The following is a 21909-nucleotide window of genomic DNA, read 5'->3' on the forward strand; positions in this document are numbered from 1 at the left end:
CCCATTAACCAAGTTTATAATGCTTTTACTGTGTTTTGACAGTGTCATATTTTCCGGTGCAGTTTGCGGCCAGTAATGACAAGTGGGAGGGGGCCCCCCTGTCTAAAGTGCCCCTGGGCCCCCCGAAGGCTTAATCCGGCCCTGCTGTCAACGTGTTTTGTAGAACGATGGAACTCAACCGAGACAAAAATACTAAAGTTGTAATAACAGTCATTTTAAAACTGGTGACATTTGATCGAAATTGTAACATGTTGGAAATAATAATAATACAAAATAATAATAATAATAAGTTTGCACTGCATTGTGAGCAATTAAGGGAAGTTTTGGCCAATTCAGTTCACATCCATCCTATGATTTAACTCCTTGAGGAGCAGTTTACTTTATTGATATGGTTTATTGAATCGTTATTGAAAGATGAATGATTCGAGTAATGCTTTTAATATGTTTATAGGAATAAATTGTTGCTTTAAGAATTATTTATAAATGTTGCTAAAAGTATGATTTTATACAGTCATAAAGAAGTTTGACTGATTTTTTTTTCCCTGATTTTTTTACCATAATTAAAAATTTAAAACAATCTCATTGGGATTTTTAAATAAATAGTGAAATATGGTTTGTATAAGTTTTATTCCAATAACAAAATAATTTAACAATAAAAAGTCAGGCATCATGCAGTGGCCGGTGGCACTCAAAATATATAGAGGTGGGTGAGAAGCAGCGTAAAGGTGTCCATACACTGAGGCGATTTGGTCCGATTTTGGCCGATTGTGACGAATCGGCTCATTTAATTGGACCAAATCTTCTCTCCATGACATGCAGTCGGGTCTGATACGTGGTCCCGTGCGCATCGGACCCGACCAGGTGGTCTGACTGGCTGGTCGTCCGACCACCCGTTCTGGGACCTCCCTCCTGGCGGCGAGGTGGGCGGGAACCAGGGACGCATGCGATCCATCACAATGGATGTCCGTACACTGCTGTGAGACATCGCAGCAGTGTATGGGCACCTTTAGCCTTTTCTTATATAGGATAGCTTTCACATAGTTTGACAGAGAAAGTAGATGCCATCAAATAATTTTTATGACATTATCATAACTCCCAACTTTTGATTCTTTGAAATTGGGACCTGCAGTGCCTAAGACGCGGCTAGCCAAAAAGGAGGTTGAGCTACATGCCGGGGTGTGGCCTAGGATAGAGGGTGTGGCCTAGGACTCTGACTCCTGTTTTGTCACTTTGGGGCCATGTCTAGCGCTCCCGAGCAGTGAACTCCAGCTCCCCCCAATTGTTCCCCCATCCGCGGGACACTGCCAGATGTGGGAGGGACAGCAGGACAGTCTCCAATTAGTGGGCCTGTCCCGCTGTAATCGGGACATTTGGGAAGTATTATTTTCCTAGGTACAAGATATAAGTACTGTGCTCCTAGCAGTTTCTACTAACACATAAAAGCTGCAACTTTGCGCTATATTTAGGCGTAAGCTACACACTTGTTCACATGATGTACTACAGGGCAGGAAATATGCTTTTTTTTCTTTTGATGAGTCTTCAAACGCATCCATTCATCCCTTTGGTGGAGGAGTCTGCTATCGGGTTTAACTGATACCGGTATGCCCTGGTTTTATCTTCATATGATATTAAGGACCCAATATTGGGTATATACATTTTGAAGTAGAGTGATACTACCATTCACCTTAGTAATTCTTCTAGTCAACATGCCCTTAATGAAGTTGCAAGACGAAGCGCGTTGGGTATTGATGTCGAACAGCGACAATCTTCTTGTGTTTAGCGATGTGAACAACGACAATTGTCATAAAAAATGCATTGTACTCTACTGATGTTACAGAACTATTGATTATTTGATTCATTTTTGATTGAATTTTTATTGTGATTATCAATATTAAACCATTGTGTCTATTTTTATTCTAAGTGGTACTTAATAATAATTTATTATAGTCCTATAGTCTTGGGTGTTTTTTTCTATTTTTCATCATTGCGCCCTCTGCTAATGCTCTACCTTTCCTCCACATCCCTCACTAACCAGAGGTTCATCTAGAGGTGCTGCAATCCTCCCCACACCACCACCACACACACACACATACACACACACACACACAAACACACCTTTGTCCCTAAGCGCATTGTGGGGGTCTAAGTGTCATCTAAATATATGTATTTTATATATATATATATATATATATATATACATACATACATACATACATACATATATATATATATATATATATATATATATGTATATATGTATATATATAGATAGATAGATAGATAGATAGATAGATAGATAGATAGATAGATAGATAGATAGATAGATCCAGCGGGGTCCGGCACTCTAACACAGATGACAAAACTGAACAACAGCAGACAAAGGTTATATATATATATATATATATATATATATATATATATATATATATATATATATATATATATATATATATATACAAATATATCATTAATGTGTTTATCTCTGTTTTTCAGGCTGTATCTGAGAATGAGAAGATACACTGTGCACCCGTGTCTGCTGCTTTGCGTACATCTGATGCAGTACCATTTCAGTCATACATGTTCTTTATGTAAGTGGATATAAATAACCAATGAGTGTAGAGTTAATTATAAAAATCTCCCTGTATATTGATTTGTCCGTGTACACATAGTAACGTTATTTACTTCACCACCCACAAGTTCTGCTTCTGCATATAGTAACTTTAGTTACCTCAACACTATGCTCACAGCATGGTAGCAGATGGCACAGTGACCACTGGTTTGGTGTAAATAAAAAACCCATTAATGTAACTCCGTAGCCTGGCCCCAAACCGGTGGTTACGTTAACTTATCAACTTCAAATAAAGACACTGACACTACTGCGTTTGATTCAGGTGACAGCTTTTATTACAGTGGGGCAGAAAAAGTATTTGGGCAGCCACCGATTTGTGCAAGTTGACCCACTTAAAAGGTCTGCAATTCCCATCATATGTACACTTCAAAAGTGAGAGACATATCGGGGGACATTTACCAAAATGGATTCGTAGAAAAAAGGTGTATTCGTAGGGAGAAATACACCTTTTTTTTACGAATTTGTATTTTCGGGATTTACAATCCCAAAAATACAACAATTCGTAGTCCTAAAGATGGAACATTCGTATTTGTATTTACAAATACAAATGTCTACACCATCGATAGGATACGACAGAAATCACCATTCAAAAGAATGGTGGTTTCTGATTTACTAAGCAGCCGTACTGATAATACGGCTGCTTAGTGGTGTAAAACAGGCATGCAAATACGACAGGAAAATAGAACACCATTTTCCTGTTCTATTTGCTTTAATCCTGCACGGATCAGTCAGATCCATGCAGGCTTCAGTGTAAAAAAATAGAAAAATTAAATAAATAAATAAAAAAACGGCGTGGGGTCCCCCCCACAGCCGAAACCAGCACCAGGCTGACGGAGCCTGGAGCCGGTAATTAAAAATCAGGGAGCCCGACAAATAGGGGTTCCCTGATTTTTAACAAGCAGCCCCAGGCTCCTGCTCTGGGGCTGGTTCCCAAAATACGGGGGACAAAATGACTAGGGGTCCCCCGTATTTTAAGAACCAGCCCCAGGCAAAACCAGCCAGCAGGGTAATGCCACAGCAGGGGGGAGACTTTTTATGCAAGTCCCCCCGGCCAAAGCATTAACCCTACCGACCAGTCAGCCTGGCCAGGGGCCCTGGGGGAGTGGGGACCCCCCCAATAAAGGGGTCCCCCCCCCTCCAGGACTTACCTGACCAGGCTGAAGCCTGGTGCTGTCCTCGATGCCCCTGGGCGGTGGGCATCCAGCTGATAGTGGTGTAAAAAATAGAACAAACTATTGTTTTTTACTGTGGCACTACAAGTGCCAGCAAGCTGGGACTTGGAGAACCACAAGTCCCAGCCTGCTGGGCATTAAAGGGCCCGCTGGGTCTTGTAGTGCCATAGTAAAAAAAATAGTTAAATAAAACACACTGACACCCATTTTAAATAAAAGTTTAATACACACATTACACACATACTGATACTTACCTATCTTGATCCCATTGGTAGGTCGCTGGCTCCGTGTCGGCGGCTCCGGTGTTGGCGGCTCCGGTGTCGGCGTCCTGTCCGAGGATAATCCATGTTGGACCTGTGGAAGGAAATCCTACTCACCCAGGTCCTCCATGGATGGTCTTCTTTCTTCATCTGTCGACATCCAGGTCTTCTGGCAGCTGCTGACGACTTCCAGCAGCTGGCGGCATCTCCCGCGACGCTCCCCGGCTTTCAGAGCCGGAGAGATCCTTCCTCTTCGGCGTCTGGGCTCAGAATAATTTCTGGCCAATCAGGAGCCGCCTAGCCGCCTAGCGGCCAATCAGGAAATACCTTTCCTGATTGGCCGCTAGGCGGCTAGGCGGCTCCTGATTGGCCAGAATTCATTCTGAGCCCAGACGCCGAAAAGGAAGGATCTCTCCGGCTCTGAAAGCCTGGGAGCGTCGCAGGAGATGCCAGCAGCTGCTGGAAGTCGTCAGCAGCTGCCAGAAGACCTGGATGTCAACAGATGAAGAAAGAAGACCATCCATGGAGGACCTGGGTGAGTAGGATTTCCTTCCACAGGTCCAACATGGATTATCCTCGGACAGGACGCCGACCACGGAGCCGCCGACACCGGAGCCGCCAACACCGGAGCCGCCGACACGGTAAGTATCAGTATGTGTGTAATGTGTGTATTAAACTTTTATTTAAAATGGGTGTCAGTGTGTTTTGTTTAACTATTTTTTTTACTGTGGCACTACAAGACCCAGCGGGCCCTTTAATGCCCAGCAGGCTGGGACTTGTGGTTCTCCAAGTCCCAGCTTGCTGGCACTTGTAGTGCCACAGTAAAAAACAATAGTTTGTTCTATTTTTTACACCACTATCAGCTGGATGCCCACCGCCCAGGGGCATCGAGGACAGCACCAGGCTTCAGCCTGGTCAGGTAAGTCCTGGAGGGGGGGGGACCCCTTTATTGGGGGGGTCCCCACTCCCCCAGGGCCCCTGGCCAGGCTGACTGGTCGGTAGGGTTAATGCTTTGGCCGGGGGGACTTGCATAAAAAGTCTCCCCCCGGCTGTGGCATTACCCTGCTGGCTGGTTTTGCCTGGGGCTGGTTCTTAAAATACGGGGGACCCCTAGTCATTTTGTCCCCCGTATTTTGGGAACCAGCCCCAGAGCAGGAGCCTGGGGCTGGTTGTTAAAAATCAGGGAACCCCTATTTGTCGGGCTCCCTGATTTTTAATTACCGGCTCCAGGCTCTGTCAGCCTGGTGCTGGTTTCGGCTGTGGGGGGGACCCCACGCCGTTTTTTTTTTTTTATTTAATTTTTTTTTACACCTTGCAGCCTGCACGGATCTGACTGATCCGTGCAGACTGCCTACAAATAATTCGTATTAGCAGCCATATATACGGCTGCTAATACGAATTCCTACGACATCGGAGGGTTACAAAGCAGTCATATATGACTGCTTTGTAAATCCCCCTCCGGAACACGACTTTGCATACGACTCAAACAGTCGTATGCAGTCGTAGGGGAAATACTAATACGAAAAACTCGGTTTTTCATATTAGTAAATTCCCCCCATAATGTGGAATAAAAAAAAAAAAAAAATTATAACAATTTATTTGTATATTCTTTCAGAAAATAAATATTTGGACAATCAAAAAGTTAAACTCGATACTTTATAAGATAACCTCGGTTAGCAATTACATAGGTCACACGTTTCCTGTAGTTCTTGACCCGGTATGCACACAATGTAGCAGGTATTTTGTCCCACTCTTCCTTGCAGATCTCTAGATCTGTCATGTTATGGGACTGTCGTCCTGCAACATGGACTTTCTACTCCCTCCACACATTTTTGATTGGGTTGAGGTCTGGAGACTGGCTAGGCCACTCCAGGACCTTGAAATGCTTCTTACGGAGCCACTCGTTAGTGGGTGCCGGACAGTTTCCCGACAATTGGGATACCGACAGTCATTACCCCGACGTCGGGATCCCGACAGTCAAAACCTCGACACTCGGGGTCCCAGCGGCCACCGGCTATTCTCCCTCTATGATGGAAATTACAGAACTCTCTGATCTTTTTAAGTGGGCCAACTTGCACAATCGGTGGCTGTCCAAATTATTTTTTGCCCCACTGCAAGTGGATGACCAGATTTTAATTTTTAGAGGATGGCAACTACGAGTCTACCAAAACCATCTCTAGCCAATCAGCCCTCTTAAAAATGGAGGCAACTAAAATGCATCCCATCTATATACACATAACCTGCTCTGTGAACGACTCACCACCCTTTACTATGGCACAGTATGGATGGTCCCACAGAGAAACACCTTCTCCCCACCACACAGGGGTAGGACACAACTGCTGTCCTTCAAATGGGCAAGTGCCACTTACAACTTGTGTGGCTGCAGGCTGGTAGCACCTTCCGCTTTCTTAGCTGTGCCTAATTTTATTAAAAAGAATTAGTAAGACAAACAAATAATAGCAAAGGCTTTGGGCGGGTGGTCAGGACCTCCAAACTCAAAAGTGGCTGACCCTGATTCAAATGTCCCCTAAATGTATATAGCCAAACATAACCTAATAGGTTAACACTTAGCCAATCAATAAATTGTTTAAATCAAGTCATCTTGGTGGTGCAGCAACTTGCAGGCATTTGAAGTTGGCTCTTATACCGCTTTCAGACAGCGGCGGCCAAATAACCCGGCAATTACGGCAATTGAAGATCTTCAGGTCTAAAATTTTGACCCGGTCATTTTCTCTATTACACATGGTTTTCACCTGTGTGAAAGGGTCAACCCGGATCTTAAACACCGGATCTCCGATGCTGGTCATTTGCAGGGTGGGAGACCACTTAGGGCCACTTGACGGACTAACTTACTCCTTTGTGTGCTAAAAGATGTCATAACAGAAAGTGAAAGCATTTTTTGTGGGGACACTGATCTGTTTCAAACTTGTTGCCTACAGTGAGATGGAGCTGTGAAGACAGAGATTGGAGGTAGGACCAGATAGGGACTGGTGGTGGGGTGGAGAGTTTGTGGGCTAAAAACTGTCACAGTGCAAAAGCCATACTTTGAACAGGCTTTTAACCAGTACACATTATAATGTAACATATGAATAATTAAAGTGCAGAGTCTGCAATCTGACTCATAGAGGAGTGTGTGAGTGCCCAGGCAGTGTGGCCCACCAGGGGACTCCCCTGTATTCCTGTGGGCCAGTCTGACCCTGCCTATAGGTCTCTGTGGCTTAATTGCTGGATTTACTAAGATCCAAAATGTGAAGCATTCCGCACCTTGGAACAGGTAGCTAACGTCATCTTTAGAGTAACATGTACACCACACAGCTTTGCTCCCTTGGCTGGCTGTCTCATAAACAATAATTGGGGGTAGATTTGCTTAAAGGTCGATTTTTATCGATTTCAAAATCGATTGAAACCCAGTATTGAGTTTCATGGGCTATAACCCACATATACTAACAGATTATTTTAATATTATTTTTTAAATGTTATTACATGCGTGTGTGTGCGTGTGTGTGCGTGTGTGTGCGTGTGCGTGTGTGTTTAAGCCCCAGAAACACAACATCAATTCGGATAAATTTGAATACATATAAATCGACTTTAAGTAAATACTAGGTAACCCATGCGAAAATTTTGCGTACAAATAAAATATGATTACGTTTATAGCGAGGTTGGTGGTTTGCAGAAGGATGAAAGAAGAACCGGTTCATTTGTGGCCATTTCCAGGAGCCGAGTAAAACTGATCATTTTAGCCGTGCCGTATCGACTCATCCAGGGAAAAGACTCTAGGGCCAAAAGTCATTTTTCATTTTGATTTTTAAACAAACAATCCAGTATGCAATTCTAAATGAACAATTCGTCAGAAGTGGAGACCTTCATTTTTAAAATGGAATCTCATTTATCGATTTTGGTAAAGTAGGACGTGAGAAAAAGGGATCATCACCAAAAGTCACCTTCTAGAAATAATATATACGATAACCCACTGTTATGGATACTGAGCTGTTTAAAAAATATATATGTTTTAGGGTGATCTCATGGGTCCTACACATTTCAGGGCATTTTGTTAGCGATCTCACTAGATCACTTAGAAACTGCTCCTGCATCGCTACGTGTGTAGGGGCCATAGTAATAGCGATGCGCTGCTGTAGCCCAGCGAATAATATCCAGCATGCTGGATAAATCTAGTAATGTCGCCGGGCAGGGCCAGTGGTCTCACCGGAGAACACTGGCCCCGACAGAAAGCTCAGCACGCAGCGCCGACACATCACTGTGCGATCTTGCTGAACGTTCTGAGCGATCTAGCATTGCTCAGAGCACTCAGCAAATCTCCCAGTGTTTAGGCCAGGGTTACCTACCTGACCCTCTCCTTCAGGGAGAAAATGCTCTGTTCCTGGTCATGTATGATTGCCATCACCTGTGGTGAGCCAGGTAATTGATAAGAAAGGTGTTTCACCACAGGTGATGGCAATCCTACATTACCAGGGAAATCCAGTAACAGAGCATTTTCTCCCTGTAGGAGAGGGTCACGTAGGCAACACTGGTTTAGGACCCTTTAGCCTTTTCTGATTTGTCTTTCATTTTCCCACCAATCCAGCTAACGAAACAGAAAACCTCTCCTGCTTTGTTAATTATGTTGACTACATGAGCTGCACCTGGTACAGAGGATCACACTCTGGAAATGGACCATTTAGACTGTAAGTACATATTGTTGTTCGGAGTATTAGGAAATACAAGGTCTGCTCCTGGACTTGCGTGAAATACAAGGAAAGTGTGCACATGTGCGAGCCAGGGATTGAGGCATCATTGGCAATGATTCCGCGATCACAAGGTTCTGGAAAGACCATTGCAATCCATACAGGCATTTTTAGGGGGAAGCAGGAAGAAGGCCGAATGCGATGGCGTAAACAGCTGATCATTTTCAAAGCTCAGCGGTCAGGATAACACCGCCCCACCAGAGTGAAATCCCGCCCCATGCAAGCCTGCAAATTGCTTAGAGAAACTTGTGAAACTATCGCAGGCCCACAAATAGCTGCAAATGCCTTCGCAAGATGCTCATCGTCAAATTGTTAACGGTGTACAGTCTGTGTGTAGCCCCACTCAGTGGCTGCGATAGGAACAGGCTGATTGGGTCCGGAGCTGACGTCACATGACTTCCCCTAAAACGCCAGGGCACATCTGCATTTTCCCCTGCCACTAGGATAGTCATTCTGCACAGCTTATGAATTATAAATGAGTGGAGCTGTCCATTCCCTCCATAATAATAATTTTCCCTGCCTCTCCCAGAAAACGGCTGGTTACCACCCCTCAAATGCTGGCTTCCTGTCAATCACCTTGCGAATGGCCGGCGATAATAAAAACTAGCCAAATTTTACTTCAGGAAGGCCTCACACATGTGTACTACTGGCTGCATGCCTGCGCAGTCTATCACTAACCGCCCTGCCTGAGAATTTGCAGCCATGCGATCAGTTAGTAATCAGGCCCCATGGTCGTGTTATAGGAGTTCCAGGGGTGTGAGAGCTGACCCAGAATTTGAGGGTATCCAGATGATAGGGGAAATTTACTAAAATGGGAGTTCTATTTCACATGGGATGTTGCTAAGGGCAACAAATCAGATACTATCTATTATCTTCTAGAAGGTGCTAAATAAATAAGTAGATTCTGATTGGTTGCCCGTAGCAACATCCCATGTGAAATAGAACTCCCAAATGTCCCCCTCAGTGTCTAGGTTGGCAGTCAATTCGCTGACACCTAACGGTCCACATACAATACCTTCCTGTTCCTGCTCATTTCTTCTCTGTTCTCCTCTTTGTGAGAAAAAGTAAATGCTTCCCTTTTTAATTATTCATCTGTTTTATTTACAGCGTTGCACAAAATGATGACGAGGAGGAGACGTGTGATCTTATAACCAAGTCATATGAAGAGAACACATCCAGCTGCAATATTACACATTTCTATGCTGAAGAAATGGATGAATATCACATAACGGTGCATGACTCAGCTGGCATCACTTTAGCAGAGATTAAAGAGTTTCTACCGAAGTGCAACAGTGAGTGAGATGCATCTATATCATTGTACATGAATGCTGCAAATGTGACCATAGTAACAAGCCATATCTAGATCAGTAGTTGCAGGGAATTCTACAATGACCAGTTACCTGGATCCTTTTGATAGGTCGACAATGTCCAGGTCAGGCATGTCCAACCTGCGGCCCTTCAGCTGTTGTGAAACTACACATCCCAGCATGCTTTGCCATAGTTTTAGCATTACCTAATAGCATACTTGCCGACTTTTAAAAACTCCTCTCCGGGAGAAGCCCGGAGAGGAGTGAATGTGGGGCGGGACGAGGCAAAGTTTTGGGGGCGGAGTGATGCTGACGTCACATAGCCCCGCCCCACGAGAAGCAGCCGCATTAAATTGTGGGTTTATGGATGGGGGAGGGGCTACAATGATGCGAAATGATGCAAATCACATCATTTTAGCCCCGCCTCCTCCTGCGGACCCGCAAAAATCTGCATTTTATACCTCAGGGAAGGGGGGGAGCCGTGGCTGTGGTCAAAATGCGGGAGACTTACCCACCTTCCCAGGGCGCCGGGAGGGGAACCCAATTTGCGGGACCCTCCCGGCAATTCCGGGAGGGTAGGCAAGTATGCCTAATAGCAAAACTGTGGCAAGGCATGATGGGACTTGTAGTTTCACAACAGCTGAAGGGCCGAAGGTTGGACATGCCTGGTCTAGTTCAACAGCCAATAGGTTGACATATATGGTCAACATTTACAGGGTCGACATAAACAAAATGTTAAAACTTGCAAAAGGTTGACATGGCAATTGTTGACACATGAAAAGGCCGCCATTGAGGAGGTTTTTTTTTTCTTACTTCTATGTACTTTACCATGCACGTGGACTATGATTGGGATCAGTAATGTGTGCCGAGTGCAGCGGTAGCAGAGCGCGGCACCTGGCCCGAAGCATGACAATTGAATCAAGCCAGGGCCGGTGCAAGGCACCGGAGCGCCCCAGGCGAGTCGGGGTGGGGGCGCCCCGGTGCCGGGGGGGTGGTACCTGTGAAAAAACGTGCGTCCCCGGCGTCCCTGCTGAGCGCTGGTGCGTGCAGGGGTGTCCGTGCCGCCGGGGGAACCTGCGGCGCTGTTATTGTGTGTAAGCTGGCCGCGGCCGGCGGGGTCCCTACAGTGAATAGAAAATAACTAGCGCTTCCCGCGCTAGTTATTTTCTATTCACTGTAGGGACCCCGCCGTCCGCGGCCAGCTTACACACAATAACAGCGCCACAGGTTCCCCCGGCGGCACGGACACCCCTGCACGCTCCAGCGCTCAGCAGGGACGCCGGGGACGCACGTTTTTTCACAGGTACCGTTCGCTAAATGCTGGGGGTGAGGGCGAACTGCCGCCCTCCAGGTGCCGGCGCCCTAGGCAAATGCCTAGAGCTGCCTAGTGGTGGCGCCGGCCCTGAATCAAGCCACGCAAGGGTACGGATTGGGGTTCCCATGCTCAAATCTCCCATTTGACACCCCCAAAAGTTTTAAAAGGAATGTCAATCTTTTTATGTGTCAACCTGCTTTTGTAAACCCTTTACCCCGTGTCGACCTTGTGCATGTCAACCTTTTGAGGTCGACCTAGGCCCTTGACGGCTAACCTTGACACTCCAGATGTTGTTGAACTACACATCCCAGCATGCTCTGCTACAGTTTTGCTATTTGGCCATGCTAAAACTGATGCAGGGCATGCTGGGATGTGTAGTTCAACAACATCTGGAGTGTCATGGTTAGCCATCAAGGACCTAGACACTGGAAACAATAATGTTAGCAACGGTGGCTGTGCGTGCCCGAATGGAGCAACACTTGAACTGCCCTGTCAAGCACCATCTAGTGGCGGCCGAGACACACAACACTATAATTCTCCCCATAGAGGTGAGGAGCAACGTTAGCCTTTTATTATACAGGATACAACATTAGCATATGCTATGAATTGCCACAAATCAAAAATGAATTTGACAAATGCCGGATTCAAGTTTGTATGGAATTGTACTGCAGCAAGGACGCGGCTGTGCAACTCCATCTAATTAAAGTTCTGACGCAGCAGGAGGTGTCTGTAGGAGATCTGTAGAAGTACGCCCCGGTGCAGTAGCACTGGGACGAAAGGGGCAAGGCCGCCGCCGGGTGGCGCCGCCCCCTGCAGCCAGGACCAGTGTACTCGTGCGGTCACTGGCCCTGCTGCTGGTTGGCGCCTGCTTCCTGGCCTGGGGTGGCCTGGCGCCACCCCAGGAAGCCGGAAGCAGACCCTCCAGTGACGCCGGGTGTGGGGGCAGCGGCGAGCCTTCGCCGCTGATCCCCACGAACAAAGGAAATTCAAATACGGCGCCAAAGGAGAGCCAATCATGGCTCTCGCTCTGGCGCCCAATGGGAAGCGGCGGCGGCGAGCCAATCATGGCTCGCCACGTCACAAGCCCCGCCCCCCGGGCGCTGGTTTGAACTAACCAGCGCCGGGGGCGGGAAAGGGTGTTCGGCGACGGAGGACGAGAAGAGAAGAGAGCGCTTGACGGAGAGAGGATTGCCGCCGGAAGCCCCGAGAGGCGGCAGCTGTGTGCGCAGGACTGCTACACGCTGCCGCCCGCCGGGCGAAGGACACAGTGCCGGGGACAGCCGGCGAAGACGGAAGAAGCCCGGGTGCGGCGGGGTGCAACGCAAAAGAGCTTGCCCCGGCCCCCGCTGCCCCGGTGAAGACTGCAGGAAGCCCGGAGGTGGTGGGAAGCATCCCACCTCCGGCGAAGACGGACCACCCTCGTGGCTGGACCAGGCTTGGTCCAGCGGAAGGCCCTAGGACGGGTAAGTCCACATGTGGGTCCCCTCCCTAGACCACCAGGTGTTCGGGCAATAGGCCCGTGGGCCCAATTCAGGCATCAGGCCTGCGGGACCAGAGTCGGGCAATAGGCCCGTGGGGACTTCAGGTGGTGTGTTGGGCATTAGGCCCCTTTGCGTGTTGTTGGGCATTAGGCCCCTTGTGTGTATCGGGCACTAGGCCCAGTGCTGCCCTGGGCTTAAGCCCCCCCCCCCCATAGTCGGCCCTCAGGCCCATCTGTGTTTCTGGGCACCAGGCCCATCTAAATTACTGGGCACCAGGCCCATCTGTGTTTCTGGGCACCAGGCCCATCTGGGTTGCAGGGCGCAAGGCCCTGGTTGTGTACGAGGCCCAGACCCTGCTAGGGCTGAGGCCTCTCCGTAGAAGTAACAGGCCTGTATCGACAGGCCGCGAGTTCAGGTATCGCCACAAGGGTTATTGTGGTAAGGCTGGGAACAGCCAGAGGGAGGTAGGCCCTCGCTAGGTGTTGGTGCAGTGTTGTCTCTTTACATTGTACTGTTTTACTTGACACCGTGTACTGTATGCTGTACTTGGGTTCACCAATAGTGGCCCTGTGCGGATTGTGTTCTTTTCAGGTTGCGCGGGCGTTAGGCGCCAGGTTGCGCGACGCTAGGCCGTGGCATCGGAAGATCCGGCGCTAGGTCACAGGTTGCGCGGGCGTTAGGCGCCAGGTTGCGTGGCGCTAGTCTGTGGCATCGGAAGATCCAGCGCTAGGTCACAGGTTGCGCGACGCTAGGCTGTGGCATCTAAGGATCCAGCGCTAGGTCGCGAGTTACGTAAGACGGCTTCAGGCCGCAGGGTGCGCGGGCGTCAAGTCGCAGGCGCGTTGGTGTATTGCCCTGCCCTAGGGAGCAGGAGGTTACGTGAGTCCATTTTCAGGTGCCGGTATCCGCATTGGAAGCGCGACGGCGGACCAGTAAACGACTGGTGAGTAGAGATTGTATTGAATCTGTTGTCCTGTTGTTTGTGCTCCTTCCCCTCCCCGGAGCGTTCCCCCACCCCAGTTACACCTGCCGTGTTCCACAAGCGGGTGTAACCCTTCTGAGGCCAATAGTGCCTGTGATGAGCATCCCCTCCCCCCCTTAGGGGGTTTCTCCCCCCTTTTTTTCCCCTACAGGTGCAGTCGCTTCTGGGAACTAGTGGAGCAAGAGGAAGGTACCGGGACCGTCGCAGGCCCGAAGGTAAGAGACGGAGCGCAGCGAGGTGAGTACGCGCACGGAGTGGTGCGCCCAGGGCCCCGCCCCGTGAGTCCCACAGATCGACACCTCCTGTTATCATGGATCACTATCGCGACTATCGATCGCAATTCATGGTGGCTACAGTCATCAGCCAGCCTGCCAAAGCTGAAGCTTACTCAGACTGTAGGATCTGGATTCCGGGACCCAGGAAGTCTGAGCGCGACGACGAGTACCCTGAACCTGTCACACCTTCAAAATGGAGATAACACGGTCCTGTTTTAGAGAGTGTTGCTGAGTGACGTCCCTGTTCCATCCCCAAATTCCACGATGCACACTGCGATGTGTGCGGAGCGATCGGTGCAGGGCGTCGATTTGCCTATCGTTTATAGGCAAAGCTCAAAGATCCAGCAGGAAACAGCGCAAGCACTATCTGTGCGATATGTGCTTCATTTCTAATCAATCTAGTCAGATTGCTTAGAAATGGGGTGAAAATCTCCCCGTGTGTATGCCCCATTAATGTCTTTTATTTATTATTATATTTTATTTAAATGGAAAATAAATGGCAGCAAATTAATTTAAGGATGAAGATGGAGAAATAATTCATAATTTCTTGTTGCAGTCAGGCTAGATCCACCTTCTGGACTGTCCTACAGTGTCAATGGCAGTATGTACCGGATCATTTGGACTGGTATTGAAAATTTTGGGGCTGAAACCGAATTAGAGTATGAATTACAGCTAAAGAAGGAAGCTTCATCCTGGCAGGTAGCACTTCAATAACTATCTTTATTTGTGACCAACATGTGAAATGGATTATTCATAGATTATCAGTTATCGGTACTTTGAGCATGTGCAGGACGCATTCTGCAAGTGGTTGAAAGGGTCCTGGGACTTAGGACATAAGATGGCAGCAGACAGTCAGTGACTGACAGTCTGCTGCCATTTAGGGGACAGGGAAGCGGAGGCTATGGGCTCTGTTTCCCAAAATTGAGTGTGTTGCTGCCACTGATACCGTTTCACAGAGAGTTAAGCCCCGTACACACGGGGGGAGATATATTGCTCAGCAATATATTGCTAGCAATATATTGCTGAGCAATATATTGCCCAGTGTCTCCTTTGCATCAGCGACCAGAGATGGTCGCTGATGAAAAGGAACCTCTGCTGGGGGAGCCGCAGAGGTAATTAGCTGGTTGCAGGAGCAAGCTCCTGCGACCAGCGATTAGAATGGGGCTGAAAACGGGAGCGCGCACCCGGCGATTTATCGCCGGGGCAAACTCCCAATCACTGGCAATATGGTCGCCAGCGACCATATTTCCAGCGATTTCAGCCCCTATCGCCCCCGTGTGTACACAGCATTAGATTGGGTGGGGTGTGTTGAAATTGAAATCTAAATTGTAACAATTGTGTGACAATAATGCAGCCAGTATTTACCCTGCACAGAAACAAACTAATTCACCCAAATGTAACTCTATACATGTTACATCTGCCCCACCTGCAGTGCACATGGTTTTGCCCATTTTGAGAACACATTTGCCCTGCTATCAAGCCTGAATTAGACCCATAGTCTGAAGAGACTTTAACAGGGAAAATTGGTATTAATCTCATAATCAGCTAAATTAATTGATTTCTGACTTCTCACTGCCCCCAAGCGCTTTGCCCATATGAGCAGGTACAGTCCCTGATATTTGTGGAGGTGACCAGCTGGGATCACTGTCGGCAGCTGGCTCAGGGTAAATGAGGCTTCATCCAAAGCTGCCGGCACTTGGGCTGTGTGTTCACGATCATAATTACATAGATAAAGTGTACGCAGTGGACACATATATAAGCATCTCTCCCCATGTAACAGGCCACACCTGGGGGACACGTGCAATGTGGCACTCACCATCTCTCCCCATCATACTGCTTACTTGGGCTCAACTCAGTCCCCCCCACACACGCCCTCATGGTACCACATCCAGCACCCGGGGCATGTGACCAGGGCCACCGACAGGGGGGTGCTGTGGGTACAGCTGTCCCGGGCCCCGGCCTCTGGAGGGGCCCGGGCAGCTGCCCACAGCGACACCCCCCACCCGGCAGCCCCCCAGCCAGGCATGCACGATACTCAGTGCAGCCTGCAGAGCGCCGAGCCTAGGACACAGAGGGGCTCGGCGCTCTACAGGCTGTACTGTGCACTGCAGTGTGCGCTCCTGAGGAGACGTGGGATGGCACAGCTACTGTAGGTAAGTAAGGGGGGGGAGTGCGAGGGGAGGGGGGGCCCGGACTTAAGGTCAGTCCCGAGCCCCAAAATTACTAGTGGCGGCCCTGCATGTGACCCCCTAGCCAGTAGCGCACGCAGGGGGGGTTTCTGAGTACCCAGAAACCCCCCCAGGAGACTAAGGGCCCTGGGCTGAAAGTTGAGGGTCCCCTCTTTCCATGGGTACAAGAATTTTAAAAATCGGCCCTTGGGAACCGGAGATATCTGACTTCAAAGCAGTGATCCCCATCCAAGCCTGTTAATTGCTTTTCCCAGTCAGATATTTCAGGTTCTGTCTGTCGTAGAGTTTTTCTGAGGGTATTTTCCAAATGCTGGGACTCTCCCCATTTGAGCGACACTAGTAGCTTGTCTCTACTCTGCCCAGAACCAGAGATATCAGCCTTCCAACAGCTGGTTACTGCTCCAGCTCCACACACTTGGTATGTAGTTTTATATCCTCGTTGGCATATTGCTCTGCCTCCTGAACTCTGATCCCCTAATCCCTAGTATCATTTGGTAGGTGGGATTCTCTAGTTTTTAATTCCATTAAAATCTAAGAAATCTATTTTTGGGAACTGGAGATATCTGCAGTCAAGCAAGCTGTCCTCCCACCAGAAAATGATGAATAATAAGCCCACTCCACTATATATATTTATTATTATTATTATTATTATTTATATACATTTGGTCTATCTATAATACTTTAACTGACCCGACTTTGCTCCGCCCCTCTGGAAACCCCCTTCTGAAAATCCTGCGTTTGCCCCTGCTAGCCCACCCCAGTTGCTGTAACCCAGGGTTGCCTACATGACCCTCTCCTTCAGGGAGAAAATGCTCTGTTCCTGGGCTTCCTGGTAATGCATAATTGCCATCACCTGTGGGGAGCTAGGTAATTGATAAGAAAGGTGTTTCACCACAGGTGATGGCAATCATACATTACCAGGGAAGTCCAGGCACAGAGCATTTTCTCCCTGAAGGAGAGGGTCAGCAACCCTGCTATAACCATTTTTTACTTCTCCGGGCGTGAAGTCTTAGTATATGACTCCCTTCTCAGAAAATGTAATGACATGTTGCTGCATACGATTGTGGTACCCTAGCCCCTGGGTGTTCCTACTCAGTCGCAGCTGTACATGTAGCCCTGAAGGAGCCCGCGGTGGCTCTGTTTTGTACTTTGAGATGCGCGCTCCGGCGCATCTCATCGTACAGTACAAAAAGTATGTGCTGCACATAATTTTTGTACTAGCTTTTCATCGCATCGCATTGCATGCACAATGCATGCACAAGCCATGCGATGCAATGCTATGTGTACCATTTAAGTACAAAACGTACACCCACAACGGAGTGTAGAGAAATAAAGAAAAACTGTGTAGAGCGCTGGTCAAGGTGGTTTGCTCTAGGTGAGCAGCTGCAACTGGGGACTAGTCAGGTCCCTAGAAAATTTATATGGAAAAAAGAGAGATTGTTGCAGCGCTCATATATTTTAATGAGTCAACCAAAATAAGTAAAAAACATTATTTAATTAATAATACATAACATACAATAAAACTGTAAGTGAAGATCACTTTAAAAACAACAAGTGGACCAATTGTTATAACCTGCTCTGGTAGACCTCAACAAGTTGGAGAATAGAATGGGGCACTGGAGTCCGATCTTATAATCCCAATAAGTCGCTGGAGTTGTCCCGGTCCAATTTGGACTAGTTGGTTTGTAGGTATGGCAATTTGTAGATAGGGTCCCAGAGAATTAAGCAGGTAAGGGGCAATGTCTGCAAGAGGTCCAACTTGGTCACCAACGCGTTTCACTGTCACTGAAGGGGCAGCTTTATCAAGGCCACAACGGAGTGTGTATGGGCTCCTTAAGGATTAATAGAGATCACATAGGAGGCCCAGCTACAGTTTGTCAGGGGCCTCCAAGCCTCTAGTTACGCCACTGACATAGAGTTTCAGGTAGTAGTAATGACTAATTCAATGTAATTGTATATGCAAATGAGCAAAACTGTTTAATTACAAATTGGATCGAAAGACAGTGAGAGAGATTTTATCTATCTATATATAACTATATACAAATATAGAAATGTTTCGTTCCTCATGCTATTCAGCTGCAGTAGTCCAGAACAATGTGTATAGCATGGTTATCCATCGAATGAGTATCAGAACAGAAACCTCATCTGGGTAAAAAGGCGAGGACTCCTATTCTGTGTCCTGCGCTATGTCAATAACGTCATCTCCACCATTGTCACTGGTCAGTTCGTCCAGCTCCGTCTCTTCGTAAATAGAGTATAATTTAGGTTTATACCTCTTTCTCTTGAACTTCCGGACTGTACGTTTGGTAAACGCTGGTGGGCTGGAAATGATTTTCAGGAAAATATCTGCTTGGTCTTCTATGGAAAAATCTGCGGATGGGTCAATATCACAGATATAAGCATTCTGGACACCCGCAGATGCAGCATGCCCTTTATTATCTTCCTGGCCTCTGCAGTGAATGCTTCCATGCTCCACATCATCATCATCATCATCTCCACAGCACTTGCTTATGCAACAACTCATTTTGGGACAACTTCTTCCCTTCAGCTCCCATGAAGAAGTGAGCCCCAAGCAGTGGCTTAACTATGGAGGATGCATGGCAGTGGCGTAACCATGGAGGGTGCAGGGCAGTGGCGTAACCATGGAGGGTGCAGGGCAGTAGAGTAACTATGGAGGATGCAGGGCAGTGGCGTAACTATGGAGGATGCAGGGCAGTTGATGTAACTATGGAGGATGCAGGGCAGTGGCGTAACTATGGAGGATGCAGGGCAGTGGCGTAACCATGGAGGGTGCAGGGCAGTGGAGTAACTATGGAGAGTGCAGGGGGTGCAGCTACTATGGGGCATGCAGCTCCCCCTGCAGTGCACCCAGTCACAGCCCAGCTCCACAGACTTGCCTACCCTTGCACAGCAGAATCCCACCTCTGCCCCGCATACTTGCCTGTATGCTTTTTCTGGATTTTCAAACATCCTCTCTGGCTCCCCCTCCCCCTTCCCCTGAATGGACGAGTCCAGAATTACACAGCATGTGGCCCGCCTCCAAAAGAGGGCAATCACTATGCTCCTTAGACCCTGCGCTGGCTGCTTCAGAAACTCCACATGGAGGAACCTGCTCCAGTCCCCAGCAACATACATTCACAGTGGTGGATTTCTCTCCTCTCCCTTATCATGCCTCTTGAAGCCATAGACTGTCAGCAATCATATCTGCACTGGGAAGGCTGAAAGCAGCAGCCTCATCCTCTCACCCCCCGAGGCATGATAAGGGCGAGGAGAGCAGGTACGTGGGATGTGTGAGGGGGACCAGCTAGGGTCTTGCCTGCAGGGTCAGTGCATCCAAGCAGGCCTACTTCCCACATACTCTGCTCCTCCTGTGCCACCCCCATTACCCTGGTGAAAGTGCACTAAAGGCGCAGGCAGAGGCAGCAGTGCTGGTTCCCAGGTCCCGGCTCTTTTGTTTGTCCCCACATAAGAGCCAGAATAAAGAAGCAAGCTGCGGTGAGTTAAACCAAGGAAGGGAGAGATGGATAAGAGGGATGGTTGGATGGAGGACAAGGGTGGGCACTGTTATCAAACAGCAGATGACAGGGAAGAAGATGTTTTATGGGCGCCCCAATAAAAATGCTGGGCGTTCCCCTGCAAACGATGCCAGCTGAGGGTGGGCAGCTGACATCACATGATGTCAGTGCCCACCCCAAATTCAGAGGACAGCATTGAAATGAAAAGTCTGTCCAGGCTGACTTTTCATTACTAACAGAGGAAGAATCATTGGACCGTGAGTGTCCTTCAAATGATTTTTCGCCCGCACGTGAGGGGATGTGTTTGTGTACACATTCCCTCGCATGCTAATGAGGGGATATGTGCGGCAGGGTGCAGGCAGGCGGCGTTTACCTGAACCCTAGGCTGCAAACATACACAGGACAGCCTCCCTCCTGCATGCACTGTGAATTCGCAGCCATGCAATCCGTTCTGAATAAACCTCTTTGATAGATCATGTGCTATCCAAGACATGTTGACACAAAGGACCTTATTCTGGTTGATTCGCTCGGATGCGAATTCGCACCCTTGCGAGTGAACCAGACCCCGCCTTGCTAATGGTGCTACGCCATTACGTTTTACATAAACATCCATTCGCAGCCTGCGGGGTAACGCCCACATCATTCGATGGTCGCCAACCTTAGATCTGCGTGCACATTCGGAGGGCAGTGGGCGGGCAGCTGACATCCGGTGATGCCAGCTGCCGGCCCACCACACCCGCGTCATTGGCCCATTACCATGAGAACGCCCAGCGTTTTCATGGGAGCACCCATAAAATGCTTGGCGTTTCCATATGGTATTGGGCCGACTGCCACCCCCCACCCACTGTTCGCAAGGATGGGCGTGTGCACCAAGTGAACAGTGTGTTTGCCCTGTACGCACACACCCAGTGCAGGCACATGCCCAGAAATGCGCAAAGCAAACATATTGGCCCCGTGTGAGCCCCAGGTCCCAATTCTGTGGCCATTTCTGTGACATGTATGATGGTGAATTATAGTATAGTCTGCTCTGGGACACCATCATGTTCTAAGATGATTTGCTTATTATTGTGTTACAGGAAGCAATACGGAAGTCTACAAGTATTCCTAATTCTGTTCATTCAGATATGTACATGGAGATCCTATCATCGGGTTTTGAGAAGAGCTCAGTCTACGATGTCCGAATTCGCCATAAGACAGAAAACCAAGAACATTATAAAAGCCAGTGGAGTGAGTGGAGTTCGGTGATAAAGATTCACACACCGGGTAATAGAAATTTGTCATGGTTTTTGGAAACGCAACCATCTAATATTGAGGAAACTTGTTTGATTAGTATAATAGGTTTATTTATCAATGATACCCGATACTCAGGTGCGTAAGAGCTTAATAGCAAGTGGAGGTTCTCAAAAGAAACTGTCCATCACTGAATCAGGCCCCCAGGAGCGGATTAGCAGGATCTTCACTCTAGGATGCAGAGAAGGAAACTGGATCCAAGTTACTAGCCACTGAGGGGTGTGATATAGCTCACAGACAATGGGCCAGATGCACTAAGCTTCAATAGAGATAAATGGAGAGTGATAAACAGCCAGCCAATCAGCTCCTACCTGCCATGTCACAGACTGTGTTTGGAAAATGTCAGGCAGGAGCTGATTGGTTGGTTGTTTTTCACTCTCCATTTTATCACTTAGTGCATCTGGCCCAATGTCTAGTTAATAATAAGAATATCTTTATTTGTCATAAAATGCCCACATACAATGAACATTAAACGAAAATCAAGTGTAAGCAGTACAGAATAAAGACAATAAAAATAAAGTTTGTATGTTTTAGTTAGACAGTTAATATGTGACATCAAACGGTCAATATGCACTAGTTCCACGTTAACAAAAATGGTTGACATCTAGGCCAACAGCGACAAAAGTGAAAGCTTGACATGAGTTTTTTAATGCGTTTTATGTTTGGTGTCAATGTACCCAATGTGTTTACTGTCAACATTCAATGGCATCCTCCATGTGTCCTCCATGTGTCCAGTGTCAGTTTTGACTGAT

The 21909-nt window shown here is 47.9% G+C and overlaps 1 protein-coding gene across 1 annotated transcript in view; it reads left to right on the forward strand.

Moving 5' to 3' along the window:
- The first annotated feature begins 1706 nt into the window (after window positions 1–1706).
- Window positions 1707–21909, forward strand: part of LOC146021182 (interleukin-21 receptor-like) — a 30428-nt gene continuing 10225 nt past the window's right edge. Inside the window, exons 1-5 of the mRNA XM_083154982.1 lie at window positions 1707–1742; window positions 2494–2588; window positions 9911–10095; window positions 14720–14862; window positions 20944–21130. Of these exons, the coding sequence (XP_083011108.1) occupies window positions 1707–1742; window positions 2494–2588; window positions 9911–10095; window positions 14720–14862; window positions 20944–21130 (646 nt within the window). The remainder of the gene's footprint in view (window positions 1743–2493; window positions 2589–9910; window positions 10096–14719; window positions 14863–20943; window positions 21131–21909) is intronic.

This window comes from Crinia signifera, chromosome 7 (assembly GCF_055691185.1).
Source record: "Crinia signifera chromosome 7, ASM5569118v1, whole genome shotgun sequence".
In the NCBI taxonomy this organism is placed as follows: Eukaryota; Metazoa; Chordata; class Amphibia; order Anura; family Myobatrachidae; genus Crinia; species Crinia signifera.